Below are 27555 nucleotides of genomic sequence, written 5' to 3'. Positions count from 1 at the left end.
AATACAGAAGAAAAAAATTTAAAAAAAAAAACATTAAAAAATAACAACCTTGATGACCCATTTAAAAACTGAAAAAAAAAAGATTTATTAAGATCATACTTAGGTACTGGGTACTGGCTATTGAGACATAACTTTATTTTTTTTTACTGAATTTAATCAAAATATGTTCCATGTAAGAATGCATCCAAAATACAATTTCTTGAGACTTTTTTTTTTTTTTTTGCCAGTCCTGGGCCTTGGACTCAGGGCCTGAGCACTGTCCCTGGCTTCTTCCCGCTCAAGGCTAGCACTCTGCCACTTGAGCCACAGCGCCGCTTCTGGCCGTTTTCTGTATATGTGGTGCTGGGGAATCGAACCTAGGGCCTCGTGTATCTGAGGCAGGCACTCTTGCCGCTAGGCTATATCCCCAGCCCAGACTTTTTTTTTTTTAATAAATCAGTCTTGGAGCTTGAACTCAGGGCCTGGGCACTGTCCCTGGCTTCTTTTTGCTTACTCTGCCAACTTGAGCCACAGCACTACTTCTGGCCTTTTCTGTATGTGTGGTGCTGAAGAATCGAACCTAGGGCTTCATGTATACGAGGCAAGCACTCTTGGCACTAGGCCATATTCCCAGCCCCACATGTTGAAATTTAAAAATAGTCTCCAACTATTCACCAGTAAGAGGCTCAAAAATGCACTATTCTTGGGCATCCTTCACAGTTTTCCTTACCAAACCATGATTACCTTTTCAAAACAACAACAAAATAGACACTGGCATGACACTACCAGGTAGACTGTCACATTCAGAATTTGCCAGGTTTTTGCACTCATTTTTTTCCCAGAGATAGAGGGTTACATTGAACTATGAAATCTCAGCACAGTAAATATCTGTATAATCATTATGATGATCAGGATACAGACAAGTATCACAAAGCCCCATAATACTCCTTTGTTATCCACTCTTCCCACAAACCTAGCCCCTGGCAACCATTGATTTGTTCTCCATCACTACAATTTTGTCATTTTGAAAGCATTGTATAAATGTAATCTTTCTCGGTGCTTTACTAAGGCTGGCTTACATTTACTTCTTTTTTTTTCTTCTGTAACATATAGACCAGAAACTTCACAGGCAAGATCTTTGAGAATTACCATGGCAGTGAGGTAGCACTTCAAGCAATAGCTGTTATTGTTATTTTTTCTGAATTTATAGAAACTTTGCTTTAGAGAACTTCAATTGTTTTTCAAGTGTCAAAGTTAATAAATGGTCAAGCCAGGGGGTGAAACTCCAGAGTCAAAGCTTTTAACCTCTTTAAACATTTTTTTTTGCATATACGGGTATTAGATAACTTTGAATGGATTAACAATAGAATGAACAAAATAAATGTGAGAGGCTGTTACAGCGAATTCTGAGTTCCCTAGAAAAGCCTGTACTTCACAGAAGCACAAAGAATTTCTGGTGAAAGGTTGTAGTCATTCTTGAAACAAACAAAGGAGAAGTGGGCCTACATGTTAAGAAAGCATCCAGTTGGTTCTCTGGATCAATCATGACACATGAGGCCAAAACACAGCAGAGTGGAACAGCATGGAAGAATCCATGCTTGTCTCTGTTAGTCATAAATACATTCATGGAAATCTCACAAGCATCTCGGAGGGAGTATTTGGATATTGTTTTACTATGCACATCGACTGGCTACAGAAGCTGTTTGTCGTTTCTTGTACCTCAAACCCACACTCCTTTGCTTACTTAAGTCTTTCCCTAGCACTTCAGCTAATGCACATCGGTCCTGGTTTGGGATTCATCCGCACTGTGAGGCTTATTACCCAATAGCATAGTATTAAGAGGGATGAATGCTTTCCACATTAGACTGATATCTCTCAGATAGGGTACTGTGGGCGGTAGTAATTACAAAAACAAAGTGGTACCCACCCTTTCAACTTTCCCGGGCATGTATTTTTCCCCCATGAACCTGCTTTTCCTTTTCTACTTTTCTCCTAGGAACTGACCTGCCATGAGCGCCTCAACAGAAACCAGGTGAATGTCGATGCTATATCATGTTTTCAGACGATGAGAAGAGTGATGGGCAAAAACCTCCTTACATCATAAAGTACCCAGTCTTGGTATTCTGTCCTGTCAGCACAGAATAGATAGAAGAAGTTCCTGGCCAGCTGTTTCCCTGGACTGAAGAATGGAATCCCCAGAAGTTGGGCCTGTGTCCTCCCTGTGTCTGAAACCTCACCAATCATGCTGAATTCTCCTAGTTCTATATCTTCTCATTACCTGCAGCACTTGTTGGGATGGTCCAATAGTGCCTGAAACATGAGAATGATGGCCTTTACAGTTTCTTTCTTGCCAATGGGATCCAAATTCCCTGGGGTTGGTTTCTGGTGGTAGTAATATTCTCTGGCAGAGAGTGATATCTGAAAGTTTAGTATACTGCCTAGAGAGCCATGCTGGTGGACAGGGGCATGATTTACAAGGTAGTGTGTATTATGAGAGAATAAATGAAGATAAGGCCTTGAGGGGGGAAATATTATATTCCATTCATACTCATCCATCAAGCCACAGGAATAGGGGCAAACCAATATAATGGGACCACTGGTGTACTCACAAAGCAAGATGGAAAACTACAAAGGTTACAGCCATTTGGGCAGAGAGAATGGAAAACGTCATCAGATAGTCCAGAACAATCCATGGTGCTCTAGGTAGATTCATTAATACAACAGAAGCAGTCAATTCTCTTTGATCACATACATTTTGGGGATAACGTTGATATATTTGGTACAATAATTTCTTCAAATTGGACAACGTTAAGATGACATGTACCCTGAGGTGTTGACACAAAGGAGGTACAGAAGGAGGTGAGGGGACCTTATTCTCCATATTGGACGAGTAGGGAAGGGGAATCAGGATTTCGCCACCCAGCTGTGTCATGGAACAAATGCCCCAAGTTACCTTTTCAGGTCGCAAAGGAGGATTAAACGTCTCTGCGAAAGGACATAGATGATCTAGACTGTGGTGACTCTCAGAGGTGGAGGTGATCAATATACCTAAACTCACTTGTATTTCATGAAAGCACACAGTTTGTAAAGCTTTGTTCTGAAGAATTTCTTGCACAGGTGGATCAGGAAACATGTACCATAATGTTTAGAGAGGTTTTGCCCACAAATAGATACAAAACTGGATGCAAACCCAACATTTATCAGTAATAGGGTTAGCAAATAAAAATTCTAAAGGGAGGTTATAATTGAAGATAGGTGGAAGATGTATACTGGCAGAAAGCTTCAGGGGAAAATAGTAAACTACCCATTTGCAGCACAAGTTAGAAGTAAAGTTGCAGCAATGAGTGACTTCCTATAGCCAAATACGTCTTCCTTTTGTACCACAGTTAGTAAATCCCAGGGAATGGTTAACATAGTGACAGGTGTTTTAGCACTCAGCATAGATTAACTGAATGTACTATACTATCTGGCTAGATTTCTGCCCATCTTCCTGACTTCTCTTTCTTTTCTATTGAGAAGGTAAGAATGCTTCTCTCCCATCATAAAACAGAAAGCACTGGAAGAGACATGATTACTTTCAGAAGGCCTTATTGCACAGTAGTCAGGTGCAGGATACTAGAGTATTGTGTCTGATGAACTGATTTGACTTATACCACCTCAGATCCTTGTCAAATACCACTGCAGAGCTACATTACAAATTTTTAAAAGAAAGGCAGTTTTCATTGAAAACTCAGTCTTGGTAGAGCAGAACAAAGTGGCTTTCAGAAATGTTTAGTATTTAACTGAGTAGGCATAATTCATATGTTAGGATACTACTGCCCTGGTGGAATGTGCTGGATCATTCTTGTCAAAAGTATTCTTTTGCAATTGTGTAGCTAGGAACACGGTGTTCTTGGAAGGGTAGAGATCAATTCACATGATATTGAATACATCTGGACTTTAATTTTTAACGTAGTTAATTTGCACTGATAAAAATAACCACTTTTGGAGCTGGGAATATGGCCTAGTGGCAAGAGTGCTTGCCTCCTATACATGAAGCTCTCGGTTGGATTCCCCAGCACCACATATATGGGAAACGGCCAGAAGGGGCGCTGTGGCTCAGGTGGCAGAGTGCTAGCCTTGAGCGGGAAGAAGCCAGGGACAGTGCTCAGGCCCTGAGTCCAAGGCCCAGGACTGGCCAAAATAAATAAATAAATAAATAACCACTTTTGCATACTAAAGACACTGTTGGATAAACATGTGGTAGTATAAACTATATACAATTGTTGAAGTGAGAAGACAAGGTAGGAAAGATTTTCAAACAGGGGACTCTATAGGGTGTGAGAGAATTCATCAAGGCAAGACAGCAAATCCCATAGCCCCATGGGAACTATGATATAATTCTTTCTTTCTTCTCAAACATTCTCCAACACTGGACATTCCGGTACATTCAGGTTCTCTGTGCACTGCTGAACACTCTTAGGAAGCAAAAGCCAAAAGGCAAAGTTAGGCTTGGTTTGCGTGAAAGTTTGGTTGCTAAGAGAAAAACATCTCACTCAGTGTGGTGCTTGGGTTCAACTCCTGTGTTGGTTTCAAAACACCATTTACTAGCTGCATAAACTCAGGTGAGCAGACTGTGAAACAAGAAGTGTTCTGTCTGTAAAATAAGGTGGGGATGATGGGAGACTCGTACCTGCCTCGGGGTGACGAGGAGGAATCTTAATCACACTGTAAGAACACTGAGCTTGGCCCACAGCAAGTACACAGTAGAGGTTCGCTCTTATTCTGTGGGTTTCTGGGCTCCTGGGTTGTTCGTAGAGCTTTCTCCTATGGGAAGGGGGAATGAGAAGCCTCAGAAAGTCCACATAGACTGCTGTTTCACAGGCTTGAAACCAAAACCAGAGGCCACAGCATAGCCCTCTGGGTTTGCGATGTCTTTTCTAGAGCTCTGGGGTAAGAAGAGGCAGGCACAAGTTCCCATTTCTGGATCTTCAGACAAGAACATTCTTGGTGTGAAATCAGTCTTCTTATCTGGTAGCTGGTTTTCCAGGCAAACAAAGAGGGAAGAGGGAACCTCTTTGAACATACACAAGTTTTCACTTAGGGTGGATGGCATAGCCTTGGATGGACCACGCGTCCATCCAAGCAGCTGTGACAAATCCTCTCCAGCTGTGCTTTGAAACATGGACATACCACTCATTTACGTTTGGGACTCTTTCTTCACATCCTATCCCATTTCATCTAGGTGAGCAACAGAAAAAGTGATAGGAAACCCAAAGCAGCACACAGCATGCAGATGAGTGCCGAAGGCTGCTTCTGGAATCCTCTTGTTTTGAGGCTCTCTTCATCCTCCTCAGGTGGTGCCAAATGTGGCCCAAACCCCTACTATGTTCTCCCCTATGGGTGAATACTGTACAGACCAGATTTATGAATAAGCAGACATTCTTTTAAAGGGACCCTTCTGGAAAATCTGTTCCTCAGAGAGGTGGACAAGATAATGAGCTAACTGAGCAGCACCACCTAAGAACTGTTGCTCCATCCACTCCTGACACTCTCCCACCTCCTCCTCTTCCTCCCTGGTGTTCTGGCAATCCTTCCTATGTCCCTAAGAGGGTGTGAAAACACACGCCCATGAGTGAAATTCCTCCCCAACACCGGCTATGACTGGTGAGAGTAAACAAATCATTCCCATGGTGACCACAGAGGCACCACAAGTCTCATGTAGGTGGAAGGCCACTAGCTCCTTCCTTCCATGAACATGGTACATTCTGGCCGGGCCAAAGCAGGTGAGAGTTACATCAAAATACCCAAAGGAACTGTTGTGATTGCATAGGGACCCTAACATTACTATTTTTCTTTTTGTGTACCCACATAATTGGGATGAAGATATGGGATTAAAAGAGAGAGAAAGTAAATGAGGAGATACAGAGAAAGAATAAAATGTACAGTGTTCCTTTTTTTGTGTGTCAACATCCACACTATATCTTGTTCCTGGCCCCCAAACAAGGATATTCTGAAGACTGGCTGTAGGACAGGTATCATGTCTATTTCACAGAAAATACTCATTACTGAAGACCAAGTAGAGCTTTTTTTCTTATTTTCAAGTACTGAAGTTTGATCTCAGGTCCTTATAGTTCTATCACTTGAACCATGCTCCCAGTCTATTTTCAGATAGGGTCTTAGGCTTTCGCTTAAGATGGTCTTGGACCATAACCCTTCTCCTCATACCTCCCAAGAAGTTTACCAGCTTACCTTACCATCTCATTTGTTGAGACCTGGTCTCCATAACTTTGTTCTCCATCTAGACTTTAACTAAAATTTTCCTAATCTTTGTCTCCTGAGTAGCTAGGATAACAGGCATGAACCATCATGCCAGACCCTCAATTCTAGCTCTTCTTGCTCTTAGACTTCAAATACATATTTTACTTACAAGTTTAAACATAGAAAGAAAATATCTTCATTTTCTTGAGTATGTGTGTATGCTCCTGAGCGTGCATTCCCAGAGACTAGGAACTCTGAAAGGGTACAGGAAGCACAGCAATGTTGTACAATTTCTAGAGGAGAATACTAAAAGAAGATTTTACATATTTATCCCAACTGTCTGGATTTCTGAGTCAGTGATCTAAAACATTAACCACTTCTGACAAATTTTGTAGGGACTTTCAGAAATTAAGCACAAATCAATTGTGTAAGGAATCTGATTTTCTCTGAGAAAGCTTCTGTAGATGTCAGACTTATAATAATTTCATAATAATTTTGCTGAGAAGGTATTGATGAAGGTATTGGGAAGGAGTGGGAAAACATGTCATTCTTCTCTACAACAATGTCCAAAATCAGTCTCACCAGCTTACTGCATACGTTTCATAACAGCCTAAAAATTATCTCAAAATCATCTTTGTTTTCACTTACCTGACATTTTATTGTTACTCTCAGAACCTAGTACGTAGCAATATTTCTTGGAAATTCTGATATTGTCCGGGCAGCGATGCATCCAGCCCCCAAAGATAAACCATGATTAATCTAAGCTTTCGTGGTGGCCACACTTCCTTCTCTTCTACCTGCTTTCCTGGCCACCCACATAGCTACTTTTAGCCATACAGTAGTTCTAAACACAGGGACAGGAGGGGAAATCTGCTGTGGATTGCCCAGAATGGATGCATTGCCTGAGGAGGAGAGTCACCCTCGGGGAAGGCTCCCTGCTCTGCTTTGCTTTTTATTCATGATTTCAACATGGATACAAAGAATGGGTTCCTTGTTGCTTTAGCAGCAGTCTTGAGACCTTAGACAGCACACCCAAGGTCAAGAAAGAGGACCCAGAAAGGCTGGAAAAGGGGAAAATAGAAAATACTTGAGTTCAAATAATAATACTGAGCAATGCTACCCTGACACTGCCTCTCTACAGACTTCTTAGTGTTTGATGAGATAGTAAGTCTCTGTATTGCTTAAGCCACAATTGGATAGATTACATGTAACTAATATGGAACTACTTATATAATACTCTTGGTGCTTAGAATCAGCAGTAAATAAACCACACAACCTTCCAGACTCACAGAATTTAAATCAAGTCCAAGCAGACATATACTGCACAAGGAAAAGAATAAAGATATAATGTGACTAGAAGTGGCCACCATTATGGAGAATATCAGCAAGGAAGGAAACCAAGGATGAATGGTTGGCTAAATTCACATAGATTTCTCCCAAAGCTTTGCTGAGGGGTGGTTATTTGAGCAGAGACTTGACTGAAGTGGACGAATGAGCCAGGTAGGCATGTGGAATATCTAGTTACTTGCAGGTAAAAGCATCATTAACTTGCACATCCAATAAATTCTTAGTCATTTTTCAAACCAGAGCTCAGATATCATCGTATCTGGGAAGCCTTCCAGCAAGACCTCCCAGTCTTTACAATTATCTCCTTCCTCTTTGTGGCTACATCTCTCGACTCTGGACACATGTGTTGTTCTACTCTCCTCATGCCTCATTTTAACCTACGTGTTGCTACAGCTAATAAATTCATTCCTTCTGAACTGTGAGACGTTTGGAGGACAAGGTCAATACTCAGTCCATATCATCCTTGATCCCAGCCCTTAGTACTTCCTATGCCGTGGGCTCAGCCTACCACAAATAATTACAGACTTGACTAGAATTTCTGTCTTTGAACAATCTGGATACAAACATGTGGGTTTTCCTACAGTGTCACTGGAAGTAATCTATAATCAAATTTTGTAAAGTGTGATTATTTGTGTTTGGAAAATTGGTCTTGTAAGCATCCAGAAAGATGAATACTCTAAATTAATATGAACACGTGCAGATCTGTGGTTCTCATTTAGGAGAGAATGTAAGATGATTGAGAAGCATTTTGGTGCTCTATCAGGTTCATCTATCTAATCAATGTCTAACTATTAGAAAATGGATTGACGAACAACTTGCTTTTAGTTGTAGGAGACTTTCTCCTCTAATAGGTTAATATGGCTTGTTTCGCTTATTGATCATGACTGAATCTTTATCTACAAACTTTCCCTCTAAGATAACTTAACTTACTTCCTCAGTTCTATGCAGGAAGGAGTTTTTAAAAACGTAAAACATCAGCAGAGGCTTAAAGAAGATAGAAAAGAGCCTGCATAAAAATTTAATAGAGAGGATGAGAGAATATTAAGTATATTTTAAAGTTAACTCTAGAGTGTATAAGATAAAGTAAGCCAGGATTTTTTTAAATCACCTCTGCTGGGCACACTTTGCTCCTACGTCTAATCCTAGCAACTCCGGAGGCTGAGACTTGGAGGATCACAGTTGACAAAGCCACAGGCAGAAAAGCCTGTGCTTTTGAGACTAAATTTCCAACTAACCAAAAAATGCTGGACTAGAAGTATGGATCAAGTAGTGGGGCACCAGTTGTAAGCAAGTGTTCTGAACCACAATGTGAGGCCCCTGAATGAAGTCTTAGTACCAGGAAAAAGAAAAAAAAAATCCCACAAGTATCAAAATAGAAGGGAACAGCTGCTTTTACTGACAATTTCAAATAAAATCAAATGGCCTTTCTTTATGTGTTACCTTAATAGATATTAATGTTAGCAACTAATGTTAGCATGTTTGCCCCCCATGTAAGCCAATCTCTTTTTCTAATTTAATTTTATTGTCAAGGTGACGTACAGAGGGGTTATAAGTTACACACATGAGATAGTGAGTTCCTTTCTTGTCAAACCTGTTACCTTCTCCCTCATTTTTCTCCCACCTCCCCTCCTCCCCAACGAAGTCAACCTCTTACATTTAAAAATCAGTGGACTGGGGATGTGTGCTCATACATAGCATACTTGAACAAGCAAGTGTAAAGCCATGAGTTCCAGCCCCGAAATGTAACAAAAATAACAGTCAGTGAGAAAAATGTTTTATGAATTCTAGAGGTATGCTGACCTTAATTACGTATATATCAAAAAGGTTCTTCAATATAGCTTATTGTTAGTTAGTGTACCAATTGATAAAGATGTTTTAAAATTACCTTTTTTAAATAACTGCAGCATACTTTTCTTTTTTGGAGTTTTGCATTTGAGAATTTGAATTCCATTTTCCATCTACAGTAGGTTTTAAGCCAGTAGGTGCCACAGTGTCCCTATCACCAATCAAACCAGCTTTTAGAGATTGTTGAATCCTTTAGTACCTATGATATCTTCACTCAGTCTTTAAAAGACACAATTGTGACATCAGAAATGGTTATTTAACCAGCATCTCTGAGGCTAAACTCGGATAGGAAGGACACATTCCTGAATGACTCATAAAACATGTGCTGGGTTTTGATGCCCAGTCCAGTTGAGATGAGATTCAAATCTCCTAGGTTTCCTTAAACCCATCAAGGGAGGAGGCCCGTGATTCTACATCCTGGAAGAAGCCATGCCAAGCAATCTAAGACAATACCAGAACGAGGAGGTACTACTGAAGGGATGAGCAGCTGCAAATGAACAAGATGCCCAGAGCTGAATGAATGGGAAGTACAGAATTCTTTGTCATAAAAGAGCTGTTTTGCAGCACATGTAGGTTCTGAGGGGAGCATTTCTATACTCATCATAGTCACTTTTGTTTTGGTTAAAAGTATATGCCTATTCCCTTAACTATAATGGTACTACCAGGAGAGCAAAGATGTTCTTGGTTTGATTGCTCCTAATAAACTTCGGTGCTTGCAGACCACACACTGTCAGAGAAGTATTTGTAATGCTTCTTTAAAAGGGTGACAGGGTTCAGAAATAAACTGCACGCAGTAAGGAGAGCCTCCCGTGGGTTATCCCCACGAAATGAGAAGCAAGGCTTTAGGGAGTGGCTGTGGTTTCTGGCCATTAGCATTACTAACCAAGGCCAGCTTTGCATTGATGAGAATGGACACGAATCAAGAAGACCCATGCTATGTTCATTCCCACAGCCCTGCCTGATTTCTTCAAGGTCAAGCTGAAACCCAAGCTTACTTCAATTATCTTTGATTGGGATGTTTTGTTATTTTTATATCTCCTTGAGATAAGAGACCGTGGAGTAGACATGTTAGGTCTATAGGTCATCACATCAAGAAAGCAATTACTGTCAACTCTCAATTAACCTCCTTCCTGGAGAAGCATTAGTGTAGAAACGACAAGTCCTGGATAACCTACCCAAGTCTTCTTGCAGCTGAGGTGAGAGAGAGGAGAAGTGAGGTGGGGGAGGGGGAGCGAAGGAAAGGAAGAGAATGAGACCTGGGAGAGGAGGGTAAGAGGGAAAGGAGGGGGAGGGGAAGAGAGAGAGAACACCAAGAAAAGCTCAGTCTCATGAAGTCTCTGAGGAAATACTAGAGCAGGGGTGGTAAACTGGACTGCCCTCTTCTTATGTCCCTTGCCTTTTTGCCCCCACTGTGGAACAACAAATAATATTGTTTTCTTAGTGACAGAGTGACAAATATAAAGCAGCCTTCTACCCCAAAGAAGCCAAGCAGGAAGCAGCAGGGAGCACGGAGAAGTTCCAGTCCCTTCACAGTCAGGGTGACAGAGCAAGAGCGAGAGAGGCCTCTGGAGACCTCCATGGGTCTCAGTGCCCAGGCTTTGCACTTCCCCTCAGGCCAGTGCTTCCTGGCACGTGCAAGGAGCTTGATGTTTTGTTCTATAACATTTTTTTAAGTGCATTAACCAACATGGTAAAATGTTACCGTGAACCATTTGAATGCATGAGAAGCATTCATAAGCACATTCATAAGGCAGCAGCAGGCCTCCGAGCTGTGTATGCATTCCCTGCTGAGCACTAACTCCATTCCCATTCTGCAGTGGTAAGCCCTGCAGGCTAGGCCTCTCCCTCCAGGCCAGGAAGAAAGAAAAGTAGGTTAGTAACTTCCAAGGGGAAAGAGTATGGAAAATGGAAAGAATGATTATAAAGTATCAGTGGTCAAGAAAACAAATGAATTCGGAAAACTGAATAGGTTGAGATGTAGCTTCATGGAAAAGCCTAGACCCATGACCGGTTCCTCAAGGTCTTCTGTGGATATATGGAATACAGATCACCTCCCAGGCACCAGGGAACGCACGACGCGGGGAAAGCATGCTCAGCAGACATCCGGCCTGCTAGCATGCTGGCAGGGAACTGCCAACCAGCAAAGGAGCAGGCACAAGCCAGGAGGGCAGGGGGTGGGGGTGGAGGGAGTATCTTTAACTCCTCTCCCTTCTTTCAAAACAGGGGATGAAACCACAACATAAATAACGTGATGGGGAGAAATGTTATCAGATGTGATGAAAACAAATAAGAAACCAAAAGGTCATGGCTCTATTTTATACATCACAAAGCAGGTACACACAAAGTTCTAGAAGGACTCTGAGAATTGACAAATACCTCCAATCTCAGGCAAAGAAAGTTCCCCGGGGGAAAGGCACTAGTGAAGAGCCTCTGAGGGGAGGAGCAAGATTTCCAGGGTAGAATTTCCCTATAAAGACAGGTGGCTCACACCTGTAATCCTAGCTACTCAGGAGGCTGAGATCTGAGGATCGCAGCTCAAAATCAGCCCAAGCAGGAAACTTCCTGAGACTCTTATCTCCAATTAACCACCAGAAAACCGGAAATGGTGCTGTGGCTCAAGTGATGGAGCACTATCCTGAGCTGAAGAGCTCAGCGATAGCACCTGGGCTCAGAGTTCAAGCCCCACGATAGACCCAAAAAAGTCTGAAACCGCATGACAGGAGGAAGAGAGCTAAGGAATAACTTGTCAGTTGTATGTTTTCATTTATTTCTTTTTTTGGGGGGTGGGAAGGCAGGGGCAGGGAGTCTCACTATGCTGCCCAGGCTGGCTTCAGACACCGGGGCTCAAACTATGCACCTGTTTCAGCCTCCTGAGCGGCCATAAGAGTGTGTCACAGCACTTATCTTACTTGTTTTGCTGTTGTTGTTGTTGTTTTTTATATAATCTATTTTCCCCTACTTTTTAGTTATAAAAGGTTTCATTTTTGATATGCCCAAATACGCACACCATGTGGCTGTATTACACTCACTCTATCCCGTCTCCCTTATTCCCTCACACAAACACGTATCTTCCCCAACCCATCCAAACAAGCTCCATGGTTCCATTTTCATATATGCACATAAGAGTATTTTTTCATATTCACCCTCCTTCATCTTCTCCATTTACCACCCCACCTCCTGCTAACACCTCCCCCTCCCCCACAGGACCACTCCTGTGTTCCTGCCATTCATTTTGTGAGTGTACGTTGATGGTTCTCACTCCTTCGCCCACTCTACCTCCCCATTACCCAACAGCTTTCAGTGAGTTTCTTTTTGCTGTGTTTTCCCACAGAAGCAATATATTTTAGCATTATTCATAGTAGCATTATATGAGTACTATAATCTTTCTAGCCAGCAAAGACTTTCAGAAACCATGGTACTTCTACAGATACTCAGGATGATAATGGGTTAAAACGAAGAAGAAAGTACACATTATTCACACAGAGAGGCTTGTATTTCCAGATTGAATTCTTCTGTGCAGAAAGTATGTATCTTTACATTTTATGCCAAGGGATATTTTCTCTTAGGTGATTACTCTAATAAAAAAATGGAGTTTTATAAAGCAAGACCAAAGAAGGAAATGTTATGTAAGAATATGTAAAGCATTTCAACAACAGACTCTGAGAGACTGGCTAGATGGCTTCAATGTGAGCACCCAAAATGTGAGCACAAGGATGGAGGAATGAGGCATGTGACTCGGTCAAAATGCTCCCAGTCCCTTGTGTTAGTCTCACAAGCTAAGAAGATACAATTCAACACATGGGGCGGGGGGGGGGGGGGGGAGGAGCAAATCAGTGCCAAACCTGTGGAGATCTCTGCCAGCTATAGACCTGGCAGATAGGAAGAGCCAAAGGATTTACAGAACAACTTTCTAACTATTCTTACAATGAACCTTGGGTTTGGTACATTTGCTAGCCACGTCACTGGGGCTTCTGTGATTCCCAGAAATCAGTTGGCAAATGAAAGACCTGAAACTGAATTAAGTAATACACTCTTGTCCTCACAATTTGAGATCTACAAGAATTCTCTTGTTCTTTAGCTACCCACAGGTTAAACTCCTCTCACGGGTCCTTTAGAGAAACACGTTTATGTGTAGGATGATAGAGAATTAACAAATGTACAAAGGAAACTGAGCCATGGAGGAAATCTAACATAAAACCAAGAGGAGAATTTACTTACCAAGAAACAGAATTTACTTAAGCGATAGTATCTAATGCAATATTTGGGGGGAGTGAAGAGGTATGAGCTCCTGCTGATTTCCTCTCTCAAGTTCAAAAATATTAAAATAGTCAGCCCCAGGGCCATACATTTTAAGTTGGGGTTGCTGCAGGAAATAACAAGTGAAACCATTTGCCCTGTGAAATATATATGCCAAAGTCTTAACCCCACCCCCCCAAAAGCATCAGAATATGGCAGTCTTTAAGTAGGTACCTAAGGTTATGAGGACATGGGAAGGCTCCTTCTAAAACAGGAAATGAAAGGCCCACACTTATTAATACTGGCTGTTTGGGAGTTAGAGACTAAGAGGACAGCACTGTGAGGCCAATGTAGACAAAAAAATTAGCAAGAACCTCCCACAACAAAACAAGTTCAAGTATGTCAGCAGACACTTGTCATTCTAGCTATACAGGAGGTTTAGTTAGGAAGGTCTCACTCTACAACTAGCCCAGGGACAAATGCAAGATCTATTCTGAAAACAAAACTAAACTAAACAAAAACTAAAGCAAAGTAAGGCTGAGTGTGGTTTAAGTGGTAGAACACCTGCCTTCCAAATATAAAATCCTCAGTTGAAACTCTTTTATAGCCAGAAAGAGAGAGACAGAAGCAGAGAGAGACAGAGAGACAGGGAGAGAGACAGAGAGACAGAGAATCTGAAGACATGCCTAGCACGGAGAAAAGAAGGCAAGAAGAGAACAAGCAGCTATCTAGAAGTGGGAGAATGGACTCAGAAGAAACCGACCTGCCAACACTCAGACTTTCAGGCTCCAACACTGTGAGAAAATAAATTTTTGTGGATTAAGCCACCCAGTCTGCAGCAAACAATTTGGAAACCTCAGGACTGGGAGTGGATCAGTATTAAAGGATGTGCTTAGCATGTGTGAGGCTCTGGATTTCCTTCTCAGCTCTACCAAAAGAAAGAAAGCAATCTCCGCTGAGCCCCACCCCCGTTTTCTTTTTCTTCTTAAACCTGAAATAAGACATGAATTTCTAAAGTTTCCTCTGTGGGTAAACGCATTCGATGTCATACTCACAACCCCAACAGGAAAGGCCAGCACAGCTAACATCCAGTCGCGGAGGGAGATAAGCTTCTTGAGCTGCCGCTCCTGCTCTTGGTTCCCGCTTCCTCTGGTCAGAAGACTGGAAAGGTCCGTCAGCACGCAGATGCCGAAGAATACAGCCTGGATGACCTACGGAGAGACGGCCACCACGACGGGTCAGTAAAGGGCTGGAGGACAGAGAACAAGCTGCAGGTCCACAACATGACTCAGGAAGAAAATACCAGAATCCCCCTAACAGAGCGGGTCCTACAAGTAGCAAATAAAAAGACACTCACCATTGCTGTTTTAGGCTTAGAAACTCATCTTAGAATCACTACTTCCATTTTCATTCACTTTGGGACAAATGCAAAACACGTACACAAATACCCATGCACATGCACACACACACACACACACACACACACACACACACACACTCCCCTAAACCAGACCAACAGAATGAATATCAATTATCAAATGCATTCTTTCAGTTTATTTTTCATTTTTTATCATTATCTTCAATAGCTGCCGTTCAACAAAGCAGTTTATGAAGAAAATACATCTTGATCAATGTCAGTCCTTTCATCATTTTCCTTCATGTCTCTCAATCCCGCCCTTTCCCTCAATTTTCTTAGTTCTGTGTGATATGCATTGGATTTTGTGACTGCGCTCCCTACCCTTTCCTCTCTTCACTCATCTACTCCCTACCCTTGACTCCACCTCCCCTTTCAAGCATCGTATCTGTAGTGTGCTTATACTGACCAGTAAGGCTTAGCAAATAGTCTTAAGAAGTAAAAGCATATGAATGAGAATATTCTGAGTAATAAAAGACAGAACTCTGTCCAAATAGGAAGAAATGTTTCTTGGACTTTAAACTCTTTGAGTTAGACATGTTTCCACCAAAAGAAAGCTGATTCTTGACTCCTAAAGATGTCAATTAAACAAAACAATGTGAACTGAGAGAGAGCAACTTTTCTGGGTGTCAAACTTGAACAAAATGATCTCCACAGGTTTTTGGTACTGAATGATATAAGATGGTGCCACAGTAATGTACACACAAATTCCTAGGCCATTTAACCAAAGATGCTATCAGTTTTTATGTTGCAAAATCAATTAAAAATTGAATAGCTTACAAAAGCCATATTTTTCTTGGACCAAGCCAGAAAAACAAATTCTAGATCACTAGTACCAATGATTTGTAAACATCCTAAGGTGGAGTTGAAGGTGTTGATGACCCAGAGCTATGAGTACAAAGAGCAGACTGTGCATAGCGAGGTAGAAGACAATCCAAATGATGGACAGGACAGAAAATGTGTTCCCTGGGGTCAAAATAAAAAAGAGGCATAGAATCGGGAAATTTTCAGATTTCTATTAGAATTGATTTACTGATGACTTATTTGCAAAAAAAAAAAAGGTACAATTCTAATTATCACCTCTTTAGAAAAACATGAGTTCTTTCAAAGAAATAAATATGTGGAAAGTTATATGTATAGCTTACTCAGGCACAGAATTAAAGGGTCCCTGGAAGTATTTGAGTATCTGAATCCAATGGTGGCAAGATGGTACATGCCTATAATTGCAACTACCCAGAAGATGGAGACAGAAGGATTGAAAGTTTGAGGCCAACCTAGGTCAAGTTAGTGAGATGCTACCTCCAAAACAAAATACAAATAAAAAGGCTGGGCATGTAGCTAAAATAGTAAAGCATTTGCTTAGCATGCCTGAGGCCTTCTTAGGTTTAATCCTCAGAACAACAACAACAACAACACACACACACACACACACACACACACAAAGCACAAATTACCTTCTTCCAACCCTGACCTCAGCAATAGAACACCATTATTGTTAAGTAGTTGTGTGGATGCCTGAGGGTGGCCTTAGGTAAAATAATAAACCCTACCACTTTCATAATTGGATTTGAGAGGGCAATTAGCAGATTTCATTAGAGACATTTTACCTGGTATTTTTCTATTGCTTGTATGTGTCAAGTCATCCCAATGTAACTTGAAACTCACTAAGCTAAGTGTTCAAATATGAAGGTTGCATGGAGATGCTCAAGTGGGTCTGACACAGAATTACCTTGAAGTATGATTCAGCTCCAGTCATTCTGCAGAGCTGGCATTTCCAAACCATCAACTCAGTGTGACACACACACACACCATCTGGCTTTAAGATCTTAGCAGGCTGGCTGCTCTTATTACTTTACACCCCATGTAGAAATAAAGTGGTCAAACGTATCCTATCTCTCCAAGAAATATAAATAATGGTTTATCAGAATGAAAACAATTCCCTTTCTGGATATTCTGGAGTCTCTTAGTGTTTGCTCCTCTAGAACATATCTTCAATTCCTTTCGCATCTTTCTTCCACCTCTTCAACTCTTCTTGTCCAGAAACCTTAGTAATTTACTGAGTCATTTTAGATTTAGGAATTATTTTCTCAACTATAAAAATATACCCAAATTCCATTCATATTTTTATACACATAGTTGGCTTTGATATTAAAATGTAATAGTATTTCCCTTTCTTCTCTGGAAATGATCAAACAATTACACTCTATACTACAGGAGAAATTCATATGACTCTACTATTTATTCCCAAGTATACATGGTATAGTTTAACCAGAATGTTTTATTTCATTGTCACCTTTATTACCATCAGTTAAGATTTCACTGCATCAAAAAGTGTGTGTATATATATAAAATATGTATATGTGTGTGTACTGTAACTATATGTATGTATATATATATATGTAATGTAGCTACATATATAATTTCATTATAGTAATTAGCTGCTGATTCGTATATTTCTGCTTAACTCAGGGAAGACCCAAAAATTCATCAAAATAGGAAAAACAACATATGATTTAAGAAATGAAGTCACTGTGTGATTTTTAAAGTTCAGAGTACAGTTGTCTCTACTGTAAGATTTCTGGGGCCTGGGATATATAATATCTGTGAACACTTTTTTTTTGTTGTTGTTCAAGTATCTTTTCCTCTTAAATATCGTGAAGATTTCTTTTTTACACTTTCTCTTTTTTTGGCAGTGGTTGCTTTTCTTTTGGTTGACAGTAGAAGCTCTATTAAAATTATTGTAAAAGTGGTGTACAGAGGGGTTATAGTTACGTAAATCAGGTACTGAGTACATTTCTTTTTGAACAGTGTCACCTCCTCCCTCATTTTCCCCCAATAGTTTTCTTCCTGACACCCCTCCCTCCCAAGTTCATTTCCAACATAGTGTCTAGTGATTGTCACTGCTGAATTAGTTTACCCATTGTAAGTTTATCTGATTTGGGGAAGGGGAAAGGAAGCACAGAAACGTTAGGAGAAAGTATGAACACATTTTGATTATGGTGTACTTTCACAAAATTAGTATCAGTTGCCATAATATTTGTCTTGAAGATTCTGCTTCTGTCCAAGTTAATTTTAGACAAAGACAGAAGTTAAAGAGGAAGACGGACCTCCAAGGGGTAGCAATGAAAACCAGAGTGGCATGCATCACAGAAAGGAGGACGACTGTGGAGAGAACAGATGGGAAGGAGGCAGTGAGATTTATTGGTGTCATAAAGAAAGGCCTGGAGGAGTCGTCTTAAGAGGACGAGAACATTAATTAAAGGGGAAATGATAAGGAAGTAATGAAAAACCTACCTGGAATCTTCTAGTTACAGAACATGAAGTATTATGTGACATTCCATGAATTCAATCCAAGAAGACTAGAAGGGGAGGCAGGTAGTCTATGCAAAGGCTGTGTGTCTACCTAGATCTGCTGTCTGTTAATCTATTTGGATATACATGTGTAATATACATTGTGTGTGAGAGAGAGAAAGTGAGAGGGAGAAGAAGAGACACTTCTCCTATGCAAAAAGATAAGTAACACATTTAGAGAAATTGTATGAGCTTAAGGTCTTCCCAAATCTCACCTATCATCAACTAGCTTGAGGCCAGATAAGGCATGAAAAGTCAGTGTTTTCACTTCATAAAACTTTCCATGATGTTCTTACTAGAAACCAACCTTTGCAACCTATGTAGTAAGGAGTGATTGGAGTTAACCCATTGAGAGGACATAGGAGCCACCAGCCATCAGTGCCAACACACGCCATCTTTAAAGGAGTCTCTGTCATTCCACTGACTTTTTTCAGTAACGTACAATGCATCTCCCTTGATCAGCATCAAAAGTGAGGGCCAAAGAGAACTCAGCACCATAAGACAGTGACTCTGTAAGAACCAAGATAAGGGAACTCTCCAAGGAGTGCTTTTCCTTTTGATCCCAATGACTTGCTCACCTGCAACGTATGAACGTCCTGTGGCAGTTCTACAGTCCCACCTGGGGTCTCTGACCAGGTCCACGTTTAAATGCTACTCTGTAGAGAAATCAGACGTGTTTCAAAGTACTTCATGCTCCTTTGAGCTCACTCTCTACTTGCCTCTTCCACTTAAATCATCCTCGTCCAATGTGCCAATCTAGTGAATGGTCTTCTATGATGTTGAGGAGATTAGCCTGGCCAAAGCCAATAGGAGTTTCTCACTCATGACTACGACTTTCTTTTCTAAGTCTGTGATCTAAGTAGTCTGCTCCAAGCCAGAGATTTTCAAAGAAGCCTTCACCACACACATTTCTGAGGAGATGTCCTGACTGCAGTATCAAGCTTGTGGTTTCAAGGATGTGATTTAGAGTCCTTGCCTGGGTGCATAGATATTTACCTCATACTGCTCTCTCATTATAAAAATCGATGAAACCAACCATAAGTCACCACTGCAAGCAATCCGTTCAGACAGAGAGAAAGAAAAATAAGCTTTCTCAAGTCAGAGGTAATGTACTCTGATAAGCAGTTTTCAGAAGGAAAGCTTGTCAGTAAAACCCATCACAATATCACATAATCACTTCCGGTGCATAAGTTGCAATAACTATCATCCTAAGGGAGCATCTGGATGTGCTTCACGAAGGAATAATGCCACCATCCCATGTCCCATGGGAGCTCCACAGAGGCAGACAAAGACCTTGCCAGAGATGCTGCTCTAGTCCACAAATGGCAGAAAAATCCCCCCAATGGTGTTCTGACTATATCTTCACAAATACACAAGGACATTCAACTCTGATACTGGGAGCTACCCAAAAAGCACACAGACTTCTCACCGTGAGTTGGCATGAATCACTTTTGAATACACCACTGGTCAGCCATTGGAGTCCTTGACCAGGTACATACCTCAGTGCTTCTCTGTAGAGAAATCAATGCATTTAAAAGCATACCATGATCTCTCTGCCTCCCACTTCCAAATTTAACAAATATTTATTGATTAACTATTATTTCAAAGCCCTGTGTTAACAGTGAATACAGAAATGCACACTACCAAATGATGGTGCATTAAGCTGCAAATGCTAATGTGTCACACATGCCTTACTTCCACACTTGGCAGACTTAGCAGACTCATCTACACTTGCTAAGTATATGATGCTTAGATTTAAGCACAGTGATCATTATTAATGTGAAAAGAAAATGATGTTGCATCTTTAATAAGGCAAATCTATTCATGAGTGCATAACATTTTCTAACCCTGTACAATGTACTTTCATCTCCCTAAGTCTTTACCTCTAGTGACAATTTATCTCAGGAGATTATTTCAGTGCCACAAGAAGGCATTAAAGAGCTAGATAAATCTGAGACCTAAATTTTAAGTCCCTGGCTTAAATCAGGGTCAGATAAGATTTTAATTAATGGATGATATCGAAACAGTCATACAGAACATCTGCACAATCTGCATTTAGGAAAGGAAACTGAATGTTTTTAGAGTAAACACACACACACACACACACACACACAAATGAAACTGCATTAATGAAGTCAATAGAAAGATCTGGCCTCTGTCCTTAGACGCTTCTATTTTAAATATTTTAACTCTATTGATTTGAGTCTGTCCAGCACTAACTCTACATAAAGGCTCTGTCTATATAATTGTAGATAAATTGCTGGCAAAGAAACTGATCAAGCCAATTTGTTTCATTTTATCTTTTTTTTCTTTCTTTCTCTCCCCCACCCTTCTTTCTTTTTTTGTGAAGCTCAGGGCTTTATGTTTGCCAGGCAGGTGTTCTACCACTTGAACCATACTCCCAAACATAGTTTTGCTTTAGTCATTTTTCTCAAATAGCGTCTTACTACTTGCCTGGATCATCTTAGACCAGAATCCTCCTATTTATGCTTTCTTTGCAACTGAAATCATAGACCCATGCTACTTGTTCTTCTTTTTATTGGTTGAGGTAGGGTCTCTTGAACTTGTACAGAGGCTAGACTTGAACTCTGTTCCTTGCTCCACATCTCAGCTACCAAGCTGCTGCTAAGATGTAACTAGGATTACAAACAGGAGCCACCACACTCTCTGCAGTTGCCTGTTTCTAAATTCTGGTTTGGGAAACAGAACTTTTCTGGCAAAAGTTTCTTGGTGAGTTTTAGGAGGTTTTACTCCTTTTCGGGAAATATTTGCTGTTAGTAATTCAAATTGACATTGTTCCACCATATTTATTTTTTTAACCAGGTCAGAATATGTCTGTGCACAAGATGAAGCATCTATCAGTGACTCCATAACTTCACTACATAGTGTTTCTATGAGCCCAGGGCCCTGGTAGGCTGGGAAAGTATGAGGCTGATGATAGAAGAGTTCTAACATCACCCAGGATAATTGACCATGTGGAACTCAGACAAAAGATGAAGTTCTTGACATATTGCATCATCTCACTAGTGACACAGCAAAAGAGAACGTCAACTGTGGAACAGTGCAAGTGGGTGTACATCTTGGTTCAGAAAATAATGGCCTTATCTAGTAACGTTGAGGAGGCTGGTGCCTTGGCTATTTCTCCTAAAAGCTAGAGACGATGATGTGTTATGGGGTTGCATGCTATCATGCTGTAGTCCTTTAGACTAGCTCACTTAACAAAGTAATAACAAATGGTCTTCTTATATATTATAAATAAAACTAAGAAAAATATCCAGCTCACAATATCCTAATTAACCACATCCAATATTTTCTTAACAACGTTATCATGTGAAATTTCTATCAAGGAATAAGCATTTCCTGAGGACAGGGAGTCATTTATTAGATATAATTTTGAATTGTAACTAAAGTCTAACATTTGACTTTCTTGTGCTTTAATGACAGCGCTATTTACAACCTTGGACATATACATTAGGTTTAGAATTGACCTGACTGACTTTTTTTTTTTTTTTTTTTTTTTGCCAGTCCTGTGCCTTGGACTCAGGGCCTGAGCACTGTCCCTGGCTTCTTTTTGCTCAAGGCTAGCACTCTGCCTACTTGAGCCACAGCACCACCTCTGGCCATTTTCTATATGTGTGGTGCTGGGGAATCGAACCCAGGGCTTCATGTATACAAGGCAAACACTCTTGCCACTAGGCTATATTCCCAGCCCCAACCTGACTGATTTTTTTTTTGTCTTTTTTTTTTTTTTTTGCGCCAGTCCTGGGCCTTGGACTCAGGGCCTGAGCACTGTCCCTGGCTTCTTCCCGCTCAAGGCTAGCACTCTGCCACTTGAGCCACAGCGCCGCTTCTGGCCGTTTTCCGTATATGTGGTGCTGGGGAATCGAACCTAGGGCCTCATGTATCCGAGGCAGGCACTCTTGCCACTAGGCCATATCCCCAGCCCCTGACTGATTTTTTTTTAAACAGGAAAAATGTAATGCAGAGAATTATTCATCTATCATGCGGAAGATGACGTGGGGAGATTAAAAAAGAGTACACTGCTTCTCTGGGCGCAAACCCTAGAAAAGACAAACTTGGAATCCTCCTTGCCAAAGGTGGGCTTGAATTTCCCTGTAGAAGGGCCATCTGTGGCAAGGTGGCTGTCAGAGAAGTTGTCCGGATTGCCTGGGAAAGATCTGGTCCACAGTCCGAGGGAAAGCAGGAAGAAGCCCTCCAGGGCAGATGAGTCAATGCTAATGTACAGCTGCACAGGAGGAGCTAAGGGAGCACTGTGAGAAGCACCTTATTATGGAAACAAAAAGAAGAGAGCTGTTTCAATGTACCATAGTGAAAATAATCTCCTAACATTACAGCTATCAATATAGATGAATCGTAGAAGCCAGTTGAAGAAGACTGAAAAGAAGTATATCATAAATAGTTCAAAAAGAAACATGGAAGACCTAGAATGTTATAGCTTAAGGATATACAAACAGTAAGCTATAAATTAATTGAGAATTAAAATGCTTTATGTTCTAAGTTTTCTATTAATAAGCTTTGAGGGGCTGGGAATATGGCCTAGTGGTAAAGTGCTTACCTCGTGTACATGAAGCTCTGGGTTCGATTCCTCAGCACCACATAGATAGAAAAAGCCAGAAGTAGTGCTGTGGCTCAAGTAGTAGAGTGCTAACCTTGAGCAAAAAGAAGCCAGGGACAGTGCTCAAGCCCTGAGTTCAAGCCCCAGGACTAGCAAAAAACAAAAAAAAACAAAACAAAAAACAAAACAGAACAAATAAACTTTGAGATTCTAATGTCTGCATTTTACTCCTACTTCCTATTTCTCCTTCAAAATAAAAGACATTAAGGGGCTGGGAATATGGCCTAGTGGCAAGAGTGCTTGCCTTCTACACATGAAGTTCTCGGTTTGATTCCCCAGCACCTCATATATGGAAAACGGCCAGAAGGGGCGCTGTGGCTCAGGTGGCAGAGTGCTAGCCTTGAGCGGGAAGAAGCCAGGGATGATGCTCAGGCCCTGAGTCCAAGGCCCACGACTGGCAAAAAAAAAAAAAAAAAAAAAAAAAAAAAAAAAAAAAAAAAAAAAAAAAAAAAAAGATATTAAAAACAGAAAAAAACAACTGTAAGCTATAAAGTAAGCAAGGCAATGATCAAGTTCTTTTAGTGCTCAGTTTGTGTCTCCCCTTCCCTGTCCCAATTCACAGTCTCAAGGTCACTTTTTCTTTTACCACTTACTTCAAGTGTAGTAAATATAGTGTTGCTAATAAATAAAAAATAAAAGCAATAAAATGAGTGTCTGACACTCTTGCAGGCTGCATAGGGGTACAGTTTTGTTGAGAGCTCATCACACCATCTGGGGTATGGTGTTAATTCGTTTTCACTCACTGTACAAGTAGTGACAGTGGCAAAGACAACAGAGTGGACCAAGAAGGGATTTGATGGAAGGATGGCCCGGAAATGCCATGGGAGACCATAGCGCTAGATTACTGCACTGTAGTGTGAATGGTTTGCCAGTAATGTTGAGTGTGTGCAGGACATGGAAATGGGAACTAAAGAACTGGAGGGTTTGCAGAGCAATCCCAGCAAGTTGCCAAAGCACTGAAGTGTTCAGAGATGAATAATTAAGAAGATAGAATGGACAGAGGATAAAACTGAAGTCAGAAAGGGGGGAGGCTTGAGGATGGGCGTCCTAGGTGCCAAGAGCATAACCTGAAGATTGGAAAGATGGAAGTTTTTGATCCAAAAGCAAGAAGTCAAACAGAATTAAAACTGTACATTCAGGGAGAAACTACAGTAAGAATTCACGAGGCAGAAAAATGTCTGACTTATATTAACTTTTGAGCTGTATTAATTTTGAGAAAATAGTAATACTTTACTCACTAGAATGATAAATAAAATCTGCTTGCCCTTTTTATAGGAACCAGAAAGTATGCTAAGTTTTTTATTAATAATCACACTAACACATGAAATCTTAAAGAGAATAGGAAAATGGGGACAAAAAACTGCTGAAAATTTAATGTCCTACATTTAGTAAATACCCAAATTTAGGTGTTTACAAACTTAGGAGTAATTCCAAGGAAGAATTTCATGGGAAAGATTTTAAAAATCAGACTCATTAGTAATGTTATTTTAAATCATTAACAAAAGGTTTTACCTGAATGAAATCAAATATTTATGGTTTATAAGTGTTCAAGATTTATTCAGTCCAAATGGATCTTTCTTCTTCTTGCCAGAGGAAGACTTAGTTGCTAAAAAGTCACAGCCTGTAGTTTCTCCTAGCACATAGTTATATTATCTTCTGTATTTAGCTAACCATATCATTTTTATGACAATTTTGCCTGTTGGTAAAGAGAGGGGAAACAAACAGAGGCCAAAAGAGGGAGGGAGGACGTGAGAAAGGGAGAGAAGGCAGAGAGAGAGAAGGGACAGAGAAAGAAAGGGAAAGAGAGGGTGGGGAGAGAGTAAGGGAGGGGAAAAGGGAGGGAAGGAAGAAGGGGAGAAAGGGAGGGTGGGAGGGAGAGAGAGGGGGATGAAGGAAGGGGAAAGGAAATGAAAAATGAGTTAGGTAGTAAAACTTTGTGTACTGCAAAGTCATAATAGCTAAATATTGTGAAATAGATATATATTTCATTCTTAATATTACATGATAAGTGCAACTTACAGTCAATAACTCTCTTGATTAACTTGCAGCCCCTGAACATTGATATTTCAAATTGATAAGTGACGGAAAAAATCATGTAGCTAAAAATGATACATGGGCAAATGAGAGCAAATCAATTCCATCTCTTCTATCATAACTGACATTAGATGGTAGTGCTGAACTGGATATATTATCAAATGATTCCAGATTTACATTCTGTCTATGAGGAAGCTTATATGTAGTGCATATAACATCTGGTTCTGTTTTTGTGTTCAATCTATTCTTGATGCTGAGCCCAGACAAAATGTTTCAGTAAATATACAAAGCCCAATTTTACTTTTGTGACTTCCAAATAACCTGGGTGAAATCTCCTCAAACACATGGCATTAGAAGAAAAAATCTGCTTGGTGGTATTATTTTCCTGTTACACTATGATTGTCCTAGGCACCCCAATCAATGCACTAAATAGGGGTTCAGGCAAGAGAGCCCATAGTTCTGTGTACGACTAACTGGAAACTTTGCATAAAATGTTTCTACTCAGAAACGTTGAGTAAGAAAGGGACAAGCCACTGAATCAACCAAGTCCAAAGTGTTTGTGAGCTCATAGAATGCACTAGTGAGGGTGGAACCCTTTGTGTTTGACAAGAAATCTGACCCTCCCACAGTCATCTCATCTCAGTGACAGTGAGTAGGACTTTACAGTGCCGCCACCTCAACCCTGCTAATGGAGACCACAGGCTAATACTATTGATTCTAAATTAACCAAGATCCAGACTCGGCCTTTGGTTGGTAGTGTGCATCACTATCATGTCTCACCTGGAGTGATGGGATGGTGTGCAACAGGACTGTCCCTCCTTAATCTACACCGTCGACAGAGGAGGCCCCACAAGTCAGATTATGTCCCTTTGCTCACCATCTTTAAGATGTTTCCTACTTCAGACCCAGTGGTGAGCCATCACCCGTAATGACCCACCCCACTGGCCCTGCCCTGTGGCTGCTCACTCTGCAAGAGCGGTTTCCCTCCTCTCTTACTTCCTTCAGCTTCCGATTCAAACATTAGTTTATAGTGAGCCCTTGTAGTCCTCTCCCTTAGCTCCCTTCGTTGCCCCTTGTTCTTTGTGCATCACCTTATTCATTTCCAAAGAACGGTCTTTATCTCCCTACTTGACTCCAGGCATCCACACTAGAGTCTAAACTCCACGAGGGCAAGGATTTTTTTATGTATTTTAGTCCCTGCTGAATCTCGGGCAGTCGAATATTTGCCAAATAGATGAATAGTTAAATTTTAATTCTTTTCATTTCCATACTTTACAAGAACAAGGGCCTGCCTTGTTCATTCAACAAGTATGCTTTGAAGCCTAAAGATGAACCATGGCTTTCTGACTGAAAGTCTGATCTCTTCTTTATCATGGTAGGCAAATGAACTTAACCACACACCACAATCTTATCATTGTCAAGCAAAGGCTTCACTAATTATTACTCACTCCTCCCTCCAAATTCCAGACCAGTGTCCCTCTCAGGGAAAGAACACAAAAGAAATGTTCAATAAATGTAAGAAGGAAAAGAATTTCATCTAGGAAAGATGATAATCACTATCAAGATTGTGAGCCCATCAGTGACAAAGATAACATTGCATTCATTCCAGTATCACTGGTTCTTGGTTCCATGCCTAGAACAAAAAAAAGGGGGGGGGGCTACATTTGGACTAAATTAAAGCATAAAACCACAGCGGGTTAACCGTGGCCAGCAATGCAGAGAGTCCGGCTGAAATGTTCCATGGCATTTTGCCTCTACTTATTGCTAGAGCAGCCAGCACATCTGCTGGGAACTCTCTACTACTTATGAACCCAGGGATGAGTAAACTGAGGAGGGCCGAGGGCCTGCTCTGTTGCAGCAAGCACATGCACACTCAATACACTGTCACCAACTACAGGAAGTTCCTATATGCTGATACCTGCAGTGCTTTTCAACTCAATCGTAATGACCACAAAGGTCCTTAAGTCACACAAGCCCTCTGATGGTTATAGGGCATAAGGGGTAGAGTGACAGCTTCAAGTCTGCATATATTCCCATGCCAGTCAGAAAAGGACTGGTGTCCTTTTACTTCAACGCAATCTTTTATTTCATCTCATAAAAGTCTCCTTCAAAGGTAAGCAACAGACATCATATCATCTTTAGTTCCTTCCCTTCCCTGACATAAATAAGTGCCATCGCATAAGCACATAAACAAGTATAATTATTCTGGGTCTAAATTCCACTCCTCATAATTTTTCACATTTCTTATATTTACTTAGTTCCTACCTATGTATTTTAATAGAAAGGGACACTTTCCAATGAGTACAATTAATTCAGACATATCAAAGTAACCCAACTGCATCCTACCTGGCTATAAAGATTTAGACATACAACTGTTTGGTTCAGTGTGGTTTAGACTACTATTACAAATCAAGAAATTGCTTACCTGACAAAATGACATTTTGGAAATCTTAAGGAAGTAGTAAAATGTTGT

The 27555-nt window shown here is 40.7% G+C and overlaps 1 protein-coding gene across 2 annotated transcripts in view; it reads right to left on the bottom strand.

Annotated features, from left to right (window-relative positions):
• The window catches only part of Aig1 (androgen induced 1), a 210876-nt gene that overhangs the window by 150991 nt on the left and 32330 nt on the right, over positions 1-27555 (bottom strand). For both annotated transcript variants that reach the window (XM_048354212.1, XM_048354211.1), the window contains exon 2: positions 14703-14858. In XM_048354212.1, coding sequence (XP_048210169.1) covers positions 14703-14858 — 156 coding nt within the window. The remainder of the gene's footprint in view (positions 1-14702; positions 14859-27555) is intronic.

The sequence above is a fragment of the Perognathus longimembris genome, chromosome 9, assembly GCF_023159225.1.
Source record: "Perognathus longimembris pacificus isolate PPM17 chromosome 9, ASM2315922v1, whole genome shotgun sequence".
Classification (NCBI taxonomy): domain Eukaryota; kingdom Metazoa; phylum Chordata; class Mammalia; order Rodentia; family Heteromyidae; genus Perognathus; species Perognathus longimembris.
The sequence above is the reverse complement of the archived record's forward strand: the minus strand, read 5'-3'. Positions and strand labels throughout refer to the sequence as shown.